The sequence below is a fragment of the Platalea leucorodia genome (assembly GCF_965183815.1).
Source record: "Platalea leucorodia genome assembly, chromosome: 14".
Taxonomy (NCBI): Eukaryota; Metazoa; Chordata; class Aves; order Pelecaniformes; family Threskiornithidae; genus Platalea; species Platalea leucorodia.
Genome location: NC_138836.1, coordinates 14276381 through 14293042, shown reverse-complemented (window position 1 = coordinate 14293042; position 16662 = coordinate 14276381). Strand labels below are relative to the sequence as shown.

Below are 16662 nucleotides of genomic sequence, written 5' to 3'. Positions count from 1 at the left end.
CAGCCAGTAAATTCTCTTTCTTCTTTAAATGAGGCTCAGTTACGCTTTCCCTAACGGTCTGATGCCTAGGTCAAGGGCTCAAATTCATCCTGTTCTTTTTGGTGCAAAAAGGTGTTTATACATACACCAGGAACGAATCAAGCTTTAAGAACAGGACTCCATAGACCAAACAAGTGTCAAAGAAGTAAATGCATCTGGAAGTCTCTCATGGACTTAGAACTTAGGGCGGCAACCAAACTCTACGAAGAAACCAGGATTCAGGGCTTAAAGCTCAGCAATAAGCTTATCCACCCAGACGGGGGATGTCTAATGACATGACAAGTCCAAACTAATGGCTCTCACACCCCAGGAGGCTCCTCGGGAGCTATCTGACTTGGGGTTATCCTCCACCCACCCGAGTGAATCTGAGCCACTGTACAGCCAGGAACATGAAAGCCATGAAACACATGAACAACCCGTAGGAGCAGAAAGCAACGCCATCTATCAGTAACGGGTGGGATTGTAGAAGGGCTCTGGTCTAGAGCTCTCTAGTCCTATCGTCCACTCACAGCAGGCCTCATTTCAAAGCTAGATCACTACATGCTGCTGCTGTGCACACTGCAAGCAGCCCAGCTGGGCAGCAGTACCTGTGGGGATGGGGCAAGTCCTCCCTTGCCACGCACCATAACAGTGGCACCAAGTGGGGACAGTGATGGGGAGACTCACACCAAACTCTGGGTTACTCCCATCTGATCTTCAGCTCTCCCTTGCTTGTTCAATAAATATCTATTACAAACAATTTCTGGGGGCCCAAGAGAACACAGAGAGGCTGTGAATTTGCAGACGGTTGAAGAGCATCTCTCATGGAGCCTCCTGTCGCCAATACGTAACTTTTGTTTCTCCTCAAATAGCTGCCTATACCCGTGGTCACACCGCGACTAACTCTTCTCAGTCTCCTCAAAACTCAGACAGGCCATCCTGAAGTTTTAAAGCTTCAGAACTATGAAGGACCACTCTGCCAAGAATGGACCTATGAAGGGACGAAACATGGAAGCCAAGGTACTAACAGAGCTGCACATATCAGCTTTGCAGATCTCAAGACAGACAGTTCCTGATGGATCCTGGAGAAGCGGTTTGAGCCTCTGTAAAACACACACAGGTCACATCAAATAGCTGTGTCCTCAGTGCACTATAGAACACACTACTGTATCCTCAGTATCCCTTGAAAAGAAATTATTTTAATCACTGAGTAGCAGTGGAAAAAAGACAAAAAGTTCACTTTCACGGAAAAAGATGGTAATAGGAAGCATAATAGGCACCCACATAGTTGTGGGTGACTGTGATTTAGGAAAGAACCAAGGAAGGAACTATGATTTAAGGAAGAAACATCCTCAGCTGAGCTTCTTTGAATCTGACTTTGAAAGTTTCACATTCAGTTATCTCAGCACACTTTCACAAACAAAATGACAATTCACCCTCCTTTTACTGTTCTCACCCCAATTATCAAAATCATCATTTTGTGACATCTGACTCGGAAAAATGACTCGGAAAAAGTGAGGCTTCCTCCTCAGAGGATTTAACACCGAACAGATTGGTAGCATGGTTCACTTTGACTCTGTAGCTACAATACTGAAAAACGAGAAACACACAGGTGGATAGGCAGTGGCATCCCGTCGTGTTCCTGCCGTCCATGGGGCTGCACTCGCCTCCAGCCGCTGCCAGACACAGGTACTCACCCGCCTGAGTGGACTTCCGTCTCGCCTTCTTAATTTCCTCTTCTGTCTTGTTGCTGAGCTTCACCTCTAGCTGCTGCGTTTTCATTTCCAGATCCTTCTGTCTCTCTGTCAAGGCTTTCCGGGCCTTGGAGCAATTAAAGAAGAGTCACACGTTTTAGAGGAAAAGAGCTGCCAGCTGTTTTCAGCCATGTGTGACTCCTTCACACAAGTATTTGTCAGTAAGAAGTCAGGGACTCTGCATAAAACTGGGTCCTAACTGGGATTCAAGTTCTTAGGACACCATGTGGTGTTCAAAGAAGTGTCCTACCACCATACAGAAGTTGTCACCAACAAATCACAAAAGCATCTGAACTCTTCATAGGTTCTGAGAAAGGCACAGTACAAAAGGCATCATCAGACTTTCATGTTTCTTAGTAACTTTCTCACTATTTGTGGAAGAAAGGGGAGCTGGAGCTTCTTCTACATGTCTTAACCAGCATCACCAAGACACTTCTTCCATTTGCTTTTCTTAGGACCTGAGTTGTTGAAAGAATTTCAAGTATCTTACAAAATTTATTTTTATGTACCTTCTGGATTCAATATACACTTATCAGAAACTCTAACAATAGGAACTTCTAGACTTATTTCAGAAAAACTAATTCAGGATCATGACAACATCAGTTCGTACTATGGAAATCAACAACCTGAGACCTGGTTACAACTGATTATTTAAATTACTTTACTTTAAAGTTTTCCAGGCTTTTAAAACCTGATTTATCAGTATCATTACTGAACATGTACAGGAAAATTAGTAAAGTGTCTTAACAAATAAACATCATTACCACATATGCATGCTGTCACCTCATTTGTTGAGATTGCCTAAATACACAAAATAAAAATAACTTGTTTTGCATGGCCTTGTTATAAAACAGGTCACATTTGTTCTTTATCCAGTTACGGTGTTTAAAACTAAGTTTGGATGGTTACATTTTGTTAGCACCTTGCAGTTTTCTACAGTCACACCAGCCTGCAAGTTACAACGCTCTTAAGGCATTACTTGAACTTTCTCAACCTGCAGTTCCAAAGACCCTGTGCTTGGCTCGGCGGGACGCAAGAGGGAGCTGCAGGAAAGCAATCTGGTGAGAAGCTGTGTACTTCTTCAGGAACGCTGCAGGCACGGCTTTTCCCTTTCTTTTATTCCTTCTTCTCAAGGCTATTTTAATTCATTCTTTTCAATATCCCTACTGAGGACTGTGTTTCTTTGCAGAGATGACTGTAAAGAACTTATTGTTTTGCAGAAAAATGCCTTCCCTGCACACATACAGTCTAATAACCTTGTGTATCCTGCAACAATTCTGTCCCCGGGAGAACTTTCTCATGTGCAGTCTGATCTTCAATGAAAGCCCAACCAACCTTCTGGGTTGACTGGGCATGGTATGTTCCTTTCCAACGTACACCCAAGAGCCAACCGCATGAGGATACCATTTGGCATAAGCGTCTTGGCAGCCAAGGCATGGGTGTCCCATTTCCTGCCAGCTGCTGCTAAGAGAGCACTTCTTGTGGGTATAACCCTCCCTAAATCACAACCTACCTACTGGATGGTCATGTTAAAACAGCCCCCGATACTCGGGTGCTGCTGATGTTTGGGTTTTTCAGGTGAGGATGTTTGCTGTGAGGCGCAGAAAATGGGAACTGGGAGAGGGTTTGTGAGTTGCTGTGCCAGTTTCTCCTCAGCCATCTGCTTTGGGCCACTGCACAGGAGGATACTGAGCCAGATGCGCCTTTGGCCTGACCCTGCTGCTATCCTAAGGCAAGGGTTTTTACCTTTTGAGGGCAACAGACGTGACTTCCAGATGCACACATTTCATCAAATGTATTAGAAATATATTGTCCCAAATTGGGAAGGGGAAGATGAAACAAAAATCCAGTTCAGCAGTAACGCATTAGCCCTGCCTGTAGCCCCGTTTCCCAAATCTCAGCTAAGCAGCAAACCACATCAGGAGCCTGGCAAAGCATAACTAACAGCAGAAAGCACTCAGCAAAAACCTTTGTGGTTCTTTGTGGCAGAACAGAAACTTCACAGGGCAGCTGCTTTTCTGTCCAAACCAGCAGTACCTCATAAACTCTCCAGTTTGTTCTCTGCTCCCACCTTTTCAACCGCTGCGTAGCGGCTGGCCAGCTGCTTCCGTAAGTCTGCAATATGGTGGTCGCACTTCTTCATGTCTTTCTTAAAGTTCTCTCTGAAGTTGAGCAGGGGTTTCTCTACCTCGCTCTGAAGCTGGTAATGAAAACAAAGGAAGAAATGGCAATAATGAGGAGCCAGGCAGCAATTCCTGGCTCTTCTGCTTAGCAGAGCTCAGGACAGAGAGGAAACAATACACAGACTGCAGGCAAAGGCAATGGCATACAGCAACGCTTCTCTTCCCCAAGAGAGCTCTGAGTGAAGCTACTGCAAAACTCAGCTCTTCACAGGACAGCTCTGTTAAGAGAATATTTACTGAAGGGAGCAAAAGTACAGAAATCTTGTCTTCCTCTCGCCCCATTAAATCATATCTCTCTTCTCACACGTAAGATCCAACTGCAGGCAATATCCAGAGCACTTCTTGAGGTGCTCTGATTCTGCCCTAACTGATGCAACTTGCTTAAAAAAAAAAGTACACAAACAAAAGCCGCTAACCCTGACTGCAATAAGGTGAGTCAGTGGACTGTGGCAACACGCCTGTGTTTCTTGTGTACTGAAAAGAGACCCAATAAAGGCACATTTTATTTATTTCTGTCAAGTATAAGGGAGCCTGAAGAGAAGTCTGAGTATTTAGTTGACACTCTTAAGTAGCGGCAAGAAACCACTGAACTGAACTCAGGAGAGATCCATCAAGACTGCACATGTGACTGATCTCCTACAAGCAGGACTTGACAGTCGGTAATACTCAACTCTAACAGAGTTTGTATCATATTGCTGTTTGGCATTCTGATACAGTTTCGACATCTAGAAAACAGGCTCTGAAGGGATATAGGTATTTCACCTCCCCAGAAGCAACCAAATACTTCTTTTTTATTGTCCCTCCTGCAGGGATGCTGGACTCCATCAATGCAGGTGAGTTGGGTCCATGATCACCTAACATGGCCCACAGTGGAGCAGTATCAAATACTCCCTGAAAGCAAGTATCTTCAGCCTTTCTCCAGTGTTATTTTAATGGAGAAGGAAACATCATTCAAGCTTAGTACAGCCTTTTAATGGAGAGAGGCTACAAAGACAGCCAAGGTCCTACAGCACACATCCTAGAGAGGTTAAACAAGTCTAAAGCAGAGCTTGTTTACGCAGATGAAGACTGGCACCATGGTGATCTAGTATGGCCTACAGCTATCTGAAGGTCAGCTGCAAGGGTAACAGAGCAAAATTCTTCTTCGTAGGGCCAGGCAATGTCACAACAGACAACTGGGCTTTGGGAGGTCCAGGTTGAATGTAATTTAAAAAAGAAAAATCACCAGAATGGTAGCTGGGCACTGGAACAGGTTGACCAGAGAGGTCATGAAATCTCTGTCCTTAGAGATATTCAAGACTCTGCTAGACAAAGATATAGCTGGCTTGATCCACTGTGGGTGATAGTCCTGCTCCGACTGGGGGGGGTTGGACTAGAAAATTCTGGACAATATTTTTATGACAGTCTCATCAGAATGGCCCTAGGCAAGCTAATAAAGACCTGTTCACAACTCTGTGGTCCAGCATGGTTACACAAACTCAAGAACTCTAGAGGTACAAACCGATAGCTGTGCCAAGAGCATTGTCAATGCTCAACAAAAGAAGAACTGGAACAGAGAAGTTCAGGATGGCTACAGTGAACACCAGAGGCAACATATTACAATTGACAGAGATGTCTGTGTCCAACTGAGTCTGAAGTAGCTAAACAGTCTGCATGCTCTTCAGACTGCTCCATTAATAAATGGATTAACCTGAGTAAACGACCCAACATGGGTCAGTCACCCTCAGTGGAAGAGGTGGCAACCTGACCTATCTCACGTAAGAGGCAGTGCTGTGAAAACCCTTATAAAAATCCCCAGGGCCAAGGACACACCAAACAGGAGGGCATTTCACTGGTAGTTCTACTTGCCTAACAGAAAGTAAAGATATTTGTTTATTTCACACGGTTCATAATGGGACAGGAAATTCTCAGATCCTCATAAAGATGGGAAATGCACTACCAGGAGGCTAAAAATGCAAACAAGGCAAGTGCTTTCTTCAGTTTTGTGTTCTGGGAAACAAAGAAGCGGAATTCTGAGTGCAGGCAGTCATCCATCCTCTAGCATCATTATCCTCCTTGAAATTCCATCTCGCAAGAGGTACCATAAGCTATTAAAACAGACTCACATGCGAATGACCCAGGCTTTTAAATGTTGCATTATAGTTGCCCATACTTATTCCTTTTTCTATTCCTGGAAGATCTTGCTAAAAGACCTTCAAATGCATGCAATAGATGAAAAAACCCATAAACTACTTTCCTAAGATGAAGAGATTTAAAGCACCAGTGTATACAGACAACTCTGATATTTACCCATCACTGAATGAGTGAGATGTGACAAAGGACTTGAAATCTCAAGAAGTTTGCTAAAAGAAGTTATCAGGTATAGGATGGAGACCCTGTATCTCTGTACCAGTATGGTAGAGACTTAGACAGAAAGACAGAGGCATAGGCTTAATCATAGTATGAGATGCTGGAGAAACTACACAGCTGAGCTATTGGAAATCACACTTCAAAAATTCCTCTGATTTCACAAGTACTTATTTTTCCTTTGCTCCATCAGCACCATTTCCAGAGTGGCTGGTAACACACCATCATATCCAGGCCAGCTCACCATGATTTCAACTAGTATAACACATGTGCATCTTCTTTTCCAGCAGAATTCACCTCCTGGACCTCAGTGAAGGATAATGGGGAAGAGGGGAATGGAGAAGAGGTTTAATGCCATGACAGCCTTCTTGAAGGACCCCTCCTGTGCATGTATCTACAGCTGCAATGCCAGTCTGTACAGGCATTAGTAGTGTAATAATATTTTATGTTCCAAGTGCCGCAAGAGTGCTGTCACCTTCTCTGATCTGTTCATGACCCCTAATGCAACAGTGCCGTAAAGGACTGTCGCACAAGTTTTTCAACGTCTTCATGGCTGGTGTTGACATTTGAATGTTCTTGGTGTGCTCTGCACTGTACTGACTGCTCGTGCCAGCACGGACTGGTTTCATTCAACTATCAACAAGAAATATAAATACTTCTAAGAATAACTTCTCTGAAAGTAATAGCAATAATCAATAAGTTTGAAAACCTATTCTGTTAATAAAAGAAAGCCCGAACTAGGAACTCTCAAAGCAGGTACAAGAACAGTGGGGAGAGTTGAGGATGCTACAGGAGTTTCTGTGCATGGTTTAAGGAAAAGTAAAATAATTAAAGAGCCCCTATACATCACCTGCCTACACGCACACACCGCTCCAGGGTGCATTTCTTCCTCTTGGAAAACAATACAGGAGAACAACGGGGAGCAAAAAGTATTTCACTAATTACAGCCCTGAAGTAGAAGTTCGAAGCAGAGCAGCAGGTTACCAAGGCAGCAGCTGGTTGCCTGAGTAACCTCTGCATAATCACTTACAAACAGTGCAGAGCTATAATTTTCCTCCAGAACATGGCTGTTGTGCTGAGATATCTGCCACTGTATTGAACTTGATCACCCACAGAGGTTAACATAATGTAACAGGCTGCAAGAGTATGTCACGTGTGGTGGAAAAAAACAGATAAATACCATAATTTGTTCAAGAAATCTCCTTGGGCATCACTTGAGAGAAGATCCAAAAATAACATGAAGTAAGTTCCCAGTGCACTTTTGAGAAAGGCTAAGGATACCAAGAAGTCGGAGTCCTGGTTCTCTTCCTTCCAGACAGATACATTAGATTCTTGTTGAGAAGCCAAATATAATTTTTCATTTCTTCCTCTACAGAAGTAATCTGTACAAGGTCTAGGTAAATTCACTTGAACAGGCTGGAACTTAGAGCCCTAGGTGAATAACCACTAGAATCAGTTTTCCTTCTTTTTTATGAAAAATTAAGGCTAGATGTGTTTTAACTTACTCATCAGGTAAATTAAATAAACTATGATTTTGGCAGGAAGAACAGACAGAATTTCTGTAAGTTTGTTCACCAACTTATTAATTCTTCTAAATTTGTACTATATGCATGTGTATTTTTCCGACCAACAAGCACTGAAGTGAGATCCACATCAATTACAGGGCAAAAATCTTTGCGAAAGGAAGAACTATTTACCTTAGAAGAGAATTTGAGATGAACCTCCGCTTCATCAGCTAGACTCTTCTTTAGCTGAGCCCAAGCCTCTCCTAATGTGCTGAAAGAACACAGAGCGACAGTTATCAATGCCCTGTCTTCTGCACATCCTCCCAGCAAGATCCATCAGATAGATAAGGCACAATGCTTTGTACCACATCATGCTCAGCAAAATCATGGAAAAGTGATAGCAGGAATCTGAGAAGATAACTGATCTCTGTGACCAAGGCAGAATTATATTTGCATTGTATGTAGCAGATCTTTGAAAACATTGTTCATAACGATCTCCAGTTACAGAGATGTAGTCTCCATAAGCAAGATACTTCAGTTTCTTATTCTTACCATAACAATGTTTTTCTTTTCTAATCCTTAAAATAGATCTTCATCAATGCAGTTTTCCCATTGCCTCTTCTACTTTACACCCTACCTTTGGTGAATAGATTATTCTACTTCTCCTCGGAGAAGCCTTTCAGTATTCGAAAATTACCAGGTCTTTTCTCCACCTTCTTTTTCCTTCAGCCAAATTATTTTCCAGACGATGGCAGTTTAGGTACGCTCCTCCAGACCCTCTCCAACAGCCTAGGTTCCTTTTAATGCGTCATAACCAAAACTACACCATCTCCCAGCAGAGGTCTTCCAGTTGCTAAACTGGTAACAGATTATTTTGTATCAGACACTCTTTCTTCTACATATCTCAGGACGATTGCTTTTTTAGACAACAGCGTGAAGTTGTTGATGAATAAGCTTGTGATTCACTACAGCCAGATCCTTCTCCCACAAACCGTTATGTAACTGTATCTTTCACATCCTGTGAAAGTATAAAACCTGGTACTTTGTCCTCATTGAAATGCATCTTCATTTTTTTCAGTTCACTTCTCTAGTTTAAAAAAATAATTCTGAAGCACAATCTTTTCTTCAAATTGTATGCACCATCCCTCCCAGCTTTTTCTCATCTCTGATATTATTTATTCTATCATAAGTTATTAACAAAGACATTGAAAAAAATCTGGACTTGGGACGAACCTTATGGGATCTCACTCCATAGCTACTTTCCACACTTCACTTTTTGTAAGTAGCGGGTATGATTTCTTACCTAGTTTTGCACCTTAGGCTTTATTGAGGCCACATTTCTCTTGCCTGCCTACAAGAATCTCCCATTGCAAAAAGCTATACTAAATTAAGAGCTATGGTACTGACTTCTTCTGTTCTTCCATCACCGGAGGAATTCAGGTTGGTTTGACATTGTTTGTTCTGTATGCATCCTCAATAATTGTTCATCACCTTAGTTTTCTGCTGAGTGCTTCTAGAAAGCTTGATGCCTTATTCTACCACTTCGCACAGGTTACATAAAGCTGACTGATCTACAATTTCCCGGCTCCTTCTCTCTCTCCCTCACCCCCTTTTCAAAGATAGTCATATTGTCCCTTCCTGGTAGCCTTTAAAATTGCTCGTCATCTGCAATTTCAAAATAACGATCTGTAATCTCTGATGTTGCTCCAATGAGTTGAGTCCTCAAGTATGGTGTTCATCACAGCTAAACAACCTGAGATTGCGTCACCTACGTAAGTGCTCCCAACTCTTCTCCTTCCCTAGTCCCACCCTGAGGTCTCCTCCCACTGTCTAGTTCTCACTAGTACTATTTTATCTGATCTATTTAAGTAAAGAAGGCATTTCAGCCTGCTAAGCATCTTCTGCCTCTCTTATCCAACCACAATGACTTAAATGACCATGGATTGTATCACCTTCTGCGTACGTGCAGCAGCACTGTACTCACAGAAACTTGGACAGAACCATCCTGATACCACAAATCGGTCCCATCTCGTCACCCTCATGTCCCACTCCCATATATGATGGTGGGTCTTCTTACCACCAGAGGAGGGCAAGGACCCTGGAGGGACAGCCCATACTTTGCGTCAATTCCAGAGACCGCTGGACGGCAAAGCTCAAAATGCTCTGTGGAATACGAAACGAGCAGTGGTAACTGGTGTGTTCACAGAGCAGTTCATGGGGTCCCCCAACTCACACCTTCTCAGAAATGAGAGGAAGATCCTCGTGAATGTTTACTGTGAGTGTGCTAGGCTGCAGTCCCACTTTTGGCTCCTTCAGATCCTTCTGTTGGTTGCTATCCCTCCCTCACTTTTTTAAATGGAATTTTTCCCTTTCCTGGGCCTCACCAATAACCAGGATCTTCTCACTAGTCTCTTCCTGGTCCTAGCCAATTTGGCCACCACAGCACCTTCCATTCCCTCATCTTGCCACCTCTCCAGGAAGAGCACCACCAGGCAGTGTTCCTAGCTCTCTGCCCTCTGCTCTGTCCCCCCTTCAGCTCCCTACTTCAACATTTTTAATGCTTTGGTCCTCATTCCCTCTCTTTTCATCCACTCTGCCCTAGTCTCCTTCCCCTTCCGTTTTTTCAGGCATTCCCCCCTTCTCCTACTGGGGGTAGGAGAAAGTGGGAGAAGGGTGTGGAAGAAAGCGGTTTTAGCTCTGCTAGGAGCAGGTTAACAGCCACCCCTGAAGGGGAAAGAAGAACAGAACCCATCGTCATTGTAGGTGCTCAGAGAAGGCCTAGTTAGCCTCTTGCAATTTCTGTCCTTGCCTACTGGAAGCTGAGCAAACACTTCGTGGAGCTTCACTGCCAGTAGAAACACACTGTGTCAGAACTAGGGTGAGGACAGTCAGTTCCAACCTTGGCTTTCAGTGCTTAGAGGGTTTGTGTTAGAACAGACAGAGCTACCAACTTCTTACCCTTCAGGAGTGGTGTCTTTTCATTATTGCTGAAGAATTACAATCCAGTCTGAAGTGCATTGCCTAATACCTTCTTAATAACTTCCAAAGTGTGAACATGCTGTAACTAAGGAACAATCTGCTGCTTTTCTGGGAGGGCCAGACCCAAGATGAGGAGAGACTTCTTCCTCCCTCTGTCTGTGCTGCTCCAATTCTACCAGCCTGACCTTACAAATCTACTATCAGCAGTATATATATTCCATATTTCCTTCCATATTCAAAGTAATTTAGTACTTATACATGCTAATCCCTAAAGGAACTAGTGCTGGCTAGAACAAGGATAGCATAAACACATTATTGCAAATGCAAGGTTTTATGCAGATATTCTTAAAAATTTACCATGAACATCTTCAAAAGAAAAATATTCCAAAGCAATTCTACCTTCCTCAACACACACAGGATGCCAAGCCAAACAAATCTCTACTCAATGAGAGAGCTCAGGAAAAATACATGTACCTGTGTGGGAGGAATGCCTTTTATGTTAAAATTCTTGTCTTCTGCAAAAGTCACCGAGACACACTTACCCTTCTTCCTGAGCAGCCAAGGAATTCTGAGACAGTTTGGACAGGTTCTTAGCATATTCCTCCTCTATCTTTATCCTACACTCACACACACACACACACAGAGATAAAATAAAAAGACAGCAGTAAGTAAGCTTTAAGGCAGAAACCCACACACATAATTTAAAGAAATTCTCTGCATTTTAACAGATCTTGCCACAGGAATTTTCCTTTCAGTTTCCAGGGCTTGGCAGTGCCAGTTTCAGGATCCATCTCTCCCCTCCATATGCTAAAAATGCAATGGCAAGAGCAAGGATATATGCAGGACAGCATGTGCGATAAAATTAGAAGAAAAAGCTACAGTTCTGGAGAGCAAATAACAAGGACAAAGTGTTTCTACTGTGCAACATGGACTGTCTGCAAAGCTGGGCTCACTTGAGAAGCATGTGTTTCAGTCTGCTGCTAAACGTGAGGTCGCACATCCCTGAAGTGAAGAGGAAGGAATGCAGCGATACAGGAGAAACCCAAATGAGGTTTGGGGTGCTGGACTGCACCTTTGCTAGGGACACTGACTGCTTCCTGCGCCCTGTTACAGACAACAAAATTGGTGAAGATGTGGCAGGGGCTTCTGTCACCGACCTGTCGTAGTGCAGCCCCTGCCCTTCGCCCATCCCACCCACTGCCCTGTCCTTCTCTCCACTCACTCAGCAGCACCACACTGGGAACAGCATCCGAGCTTGCCAGCGGTGGGGGTGCAGAAGAGGGAAGCTGTTGGCACACAACCACTATGGGAATGGCTGCAGGGAGAAGCGCAAGTGGAGCTGTTGAGCGAGGGGACAAGGGTAAATGCTGATTGCACAACAGGGAGGGAAGGAGCAGCTGCTGGTTCAGAGGTGATGTGCATCGTGCCTGAAACCCATCTCCATCTCCCCTGAGTTCTAGTGAAACATTTGCAAGGTATACATGATCCCAGCTAGGGCAAACAACTGCCTATTTGCTGGTTTTCAAACCAGCTTGCTCAGTAGAGCATCGCCGACAGAGAGCTGTGTGGCACCCGGGTGGAGCAAGTCCTGATTCTGTGCTAACTACGTACAAGCAGGGGAAAAACCTGGTTTGAAATCCATGTCCTTCCAGTGAGAAGAAGGTAGGGTATTTTTAGCACACCCATTTGCAGTAGCTAGTTGAGCAAGCGCTGCAATGCATGGCACATTCGAAACAAAAGGGGTCCCCTGAACCAGCTCTGATATTGTGGGCTGCTGAAAACATGATCTGGATGTCACTCTGTGGGATGCAGGTAGCTGAGGCCCAAGGTGATACCCAGCTCAGTGCGGCAGAATACAACCACAGACCTCACCCAGCATGTGGCGGTCCTCTTCTTCCCCCTCCCCTGAGAACAAAACCAGCCAGCTCCCCATGCCTGCTGTAGCAAGACCAAGAAATACAGTTGTCCAGCACCAAAGACTACACTGTGGTTAGGACCTCACTATGGAAAGGGATTTATCCAGGCACGTTTTACCTGACCTACTTTAAATATTTACTTTAGGATGAGACTAATCTTGTCTCAGAAGCGACAATTTCTGTGGACTGGAAAGGGAGCATAGGTCAACCATGAGGAAGATGCAAATGTCTAAATGTAGCTGAGATAAATACCCAAGTGTCCAGCACAAAGCCAGGGCTCACTGCTTTTGCCTCAGTTACCAGGAGTTCCCAACCAAAGCTCTAGTCTACGTTCTTCACCATGCAACTTTATTCCTGCTCAATTTTGGCTTAAGGATGCCTTTGAATGATTTACTTGTGGATGGTACGTGTGCAAAGGTGCTGGCTGGTCTGCTGACTGTTCTAAGCTGCCCATACAGACAGACTCACACCAAATCTGTGTCTCGGTCCTTCCTCTCATGAACAGAGGAATAACCATCTTCCATCATAAAGGTTTGCTGTCAAAATAAGGACCTGAAAACTCTCTGCAGTTCTTCCTCGATAATGCTGTAGCTGGGGAAGTATTAGACACAACAAGACAAAAGGAAGCCTCATGATTTTCACAATCGCACAGAAGGCACACTATGTCTGCTGCCATCAGTGGCTGTCCTAAGCATGGCACCCTAAATGCAAGGTCACTGGCTTCACTGAAGTGGTCCTCACTGGTCCCAACTTTGGCCTAGGCTCTGGGATTTCAAGTGTTACTTGTACTGCAGGTGGATGGCACTACTATTAGGGCAGACTGCCTCAGCAAGGAGGAATAACAATAAAAAATAACATTAAAAAGGTGAATTCGTTATTACTTAGGAATCCCAATTATAAGACATAAATTGTTCCACCCCAGCCTACCGTCCTGTCATCATCTGTGGCCAAAATGCCTTGAACATCTCAAAAGCAGCTAAAAAACAAGATGAAGATATACCTCAAAAAGGGAAAAAAAATACGCCTCTGGGCCCTGGCCAATATAAACACCTTGTCTGTGCCGACTGAGAGACACCAACACACCTGTACACAGGGACTCCTTAGCCTTGTGACCTACCTCCAGAAACCCCCACAGATGTTTTGCAGTTACTCCAGCTTCACACACAAAAAACCCTAAGTTTCTTGTTTTCACTAACTTGTTTGAAAACTTTCAGAATTTCACTCCCTGTGTAGTCAGAAGTATTACAGATTATAAGTGCATTTTGACCCATACTGTCTTGACTTTATTAGTTCTAGTTGCTCTTTGGATGTTTATTCCCTGCTCTGTTACGCCTTTTTTTTTAAATAAAGTACTTCACGTCCCCACACTTAAATAGTTTCAGTCACTCCATGTTATAATGGATGAAGAAAAATTAGAGAGCTACAAAGGGAGGCAAAGATGATCTGATGTGACTGCCATGGAAGAAGAAACTAAATAGATTAAGACAACATGGGGAACATGGAGAAAAGGTGATAGAGGATATCTGACAGACATCGACACAACTGTCACTACGTGAAGACAGTGACTGTGAGTCTTTTTCCACTACTTCTCCAGATTAGGAGGCAACACTGAAATTATCAGACACCAGAAGCATAATTACTTTTCCTGTAGTACATAAATTGCAGAAGTCTGCTACAAATTGTTGCAGTGGTCAAAAATATAAAGACTCAAAAGGATCAGACAAACAGTGGAAGGTGTTTACAAGTATCTGCTGAACATGGCAGACCTAAGGCAAACTCTGGCTCTGGAAATCCCCAAACTTCTGGTTATCTGACGCTGGGAGGACAGAGACTCTCATGCACTTTTCCTCTGACGCACTCAGTACTGCCACGGTCAGATTAAAGTCAGTGGGCCAGACAGACCTCCATCAGACTCACTACAGCCTTTCTCCTGCTTGCCCTCCTTTCTCTCTTTTCATGTAGTTAAATAATCTGCTATTTATTTAAATTTTCTAAGCATAGCCCAGCTCAATTAAAAAGCAAGTGGCCAAAAGCCTAAGACAGTGTGCCTTTGCTAATAAAAACACTACTTCTTATACTTGGAGAAACTGATGCTATTCGGGGCAGGCTGCAGATTTTCTTGGTTGTTTTGGAGTGCTTCCGTGAATGCAAATGCTGGACCATATTTTCACTTTTGACTTAAAGTAATTCTTTCCTTCTTTCACACCCACATCCTTGATCTTTCAGTTCAGTCAATTTACTAATTATTTTCCTCTCTTTCTTGAGGTCTGTCTTATTAAAATTCAAAGTCTGTATTACAATCCTGCCTTTGTCAACAAGAACTGAACGAACACATAATTACTCACTCTAAGATTGCTATTTACAAGTAGCTCCTCTAAAAGCATCTACTTGATAAACTAAATTTCAGTTAGTTGTTGGTCATTTGATGAAGAAATCTGATTATCATGTCTCATCCCAGCTTCCTATTTAAAGCTATTTTTATTAGCTGCCTGAACCTCAACTCCGGAAGGCTGGTTGTACCAATGGAGAGAATTTTTCTGGACATGAAAACCCCTAGTTAAATGTGGTCTTGTATTCCCCGAGCCACCTGATGGTCATCAAGAAAATCTTATCAGTATTTCTTCTCTCTTAGCTGGGAATGTAAAGGTTCCCCTGATGGCCTGAGCTGTCATTTCCGTGAGTAACCTCTCCAGCTCAACACCGTCCTCCTTTTCCACACAGAGCAATCCTGAATCACTTATTCCAAACAGAAGAAAAATATATTCATCTTTTTATAACTCCCATCTAGATCCTCTTCACACTCAATTCCAAACCTTCTTTCTTTCAGCACACAGTGAATCTTTTCTGTCTTTTCTTCTGTAACATGCCTACTTCTTCCTCTACTGAGGACACGAACATGCCTCTTCCCAGTGTCAGAGCTGCTCCCTCCTTGCTCTCTCTCATTTCACGCCAACTTTCCCTTCCTCTTGAATGCTGCTTTCTTTTGTTTCTGTCAAACTGCATTATATATTACTTTCTTTGGAGTGGCTTTCCTCCTCTTTTCCCTGGCCATGGCTATCACAATTCTGCGTGCCTTCTCATCTTCTAGCTTAGCAAGACTACTTCTCAATGGTATTCTTCCTTTGCCAGCTGGTCCTTTCTTCTACCTGCATCCTCTGGTCACATTTTTTCATGGATCATAGAGGCAACTGTCTCTTGGACTGTCTTACGTCAAAGGCATTAGGAATCACAAGTGGATGCTGGGCACTCTGCACCTCCTGTATCAGACCGTCTTTATTGCCTGTGCTATACTTTGCATTTCTCCACTGCTGCCATATCCCTAATACTAAAAAAAAGACAAGAGGGAGAAAGAAAACAAACCACAAATGAAGGCAACTATCTGCAAGTTCTGCCCAATCGAACTGCCCCCCAAACGCCAATACAGGTGCCTCTCTGTTGCCCCGTTCATTGCTTCCACCACTATTGATTTACATCAGCACAGCCACACCGTGTCCACAGCAGCGGAGCAGGAATGCAGTATCAACTCAGCAGCAAGCACCAACATAGAGACAATAACAGGGGACAGCAGCTCCTTCAGCTGGTGCAACTGCCTCCAGGAAAGAACATCCATCAGCGTGCTCTGCCTTCCTCCCGGGAGTAAACACTGCTTGTTCCCTATGGGCTGTTCTCAAGTTTTGAGAGTCATCCTCAAGATGATTTACACTGGCTTGGACACATGACAAGCGAGTTCAAATAACAGTGACACTACTTATGAGTAATGATGTCACATCATCTCCTGTACATGGTTGAACTGAGCATCTATCAACTGTTTCTCTGGTGCTCAGTGCACTTCCCATGTCAGCAGAGCAACAGACCATTAATAGCATTCTGGCATTTTCTGGTAGCAACATCTGCCTTTATGACTTGGTGCTCGCTCTAAATATCTGTATGTGTAATTTAGCTCCATTACCAGCTTAAGTCC

The 16662-nt window shown here is 43.6% G+C and overlaps 1 protein-coding gene across 3 annotated transcripts in view; it reads right to left on the bottom strand.

Annotated features, from left to right (window-relative positions):
- The window catches only part of GAS7 (growth arrest specific 7), a 107708-nt gene that overhangs the window by 12416 nt on the left and 78630 nt on the right, over positions 1 to 16662 (bottom strand). For all 3 annotated transcript variants that reach the window (XM_082326923.1, XM_082326924.1, XM_082326925.1), the window contains 4 exons: positions 11328 to 11402; positions 7999 to 8077; positions 3844 to 3972; positions 1716 to 1839 (listed from right to left, as the gene is read on the bottom strand). In XM_082326923.1, the coding sequence (XP_082183049.1) occupies positions 1716 to 1839; positions 3844 to 3972; positions 7999 to 8077; positions 11328 to 11402 (407 nt within the window). The remainder of the gene's footprint in view (positions 1 to 1715; positions 1840 to 3843; positions 3973 to 7998; positions 8078 to 11327; positions 11403 to 16662) is intronic.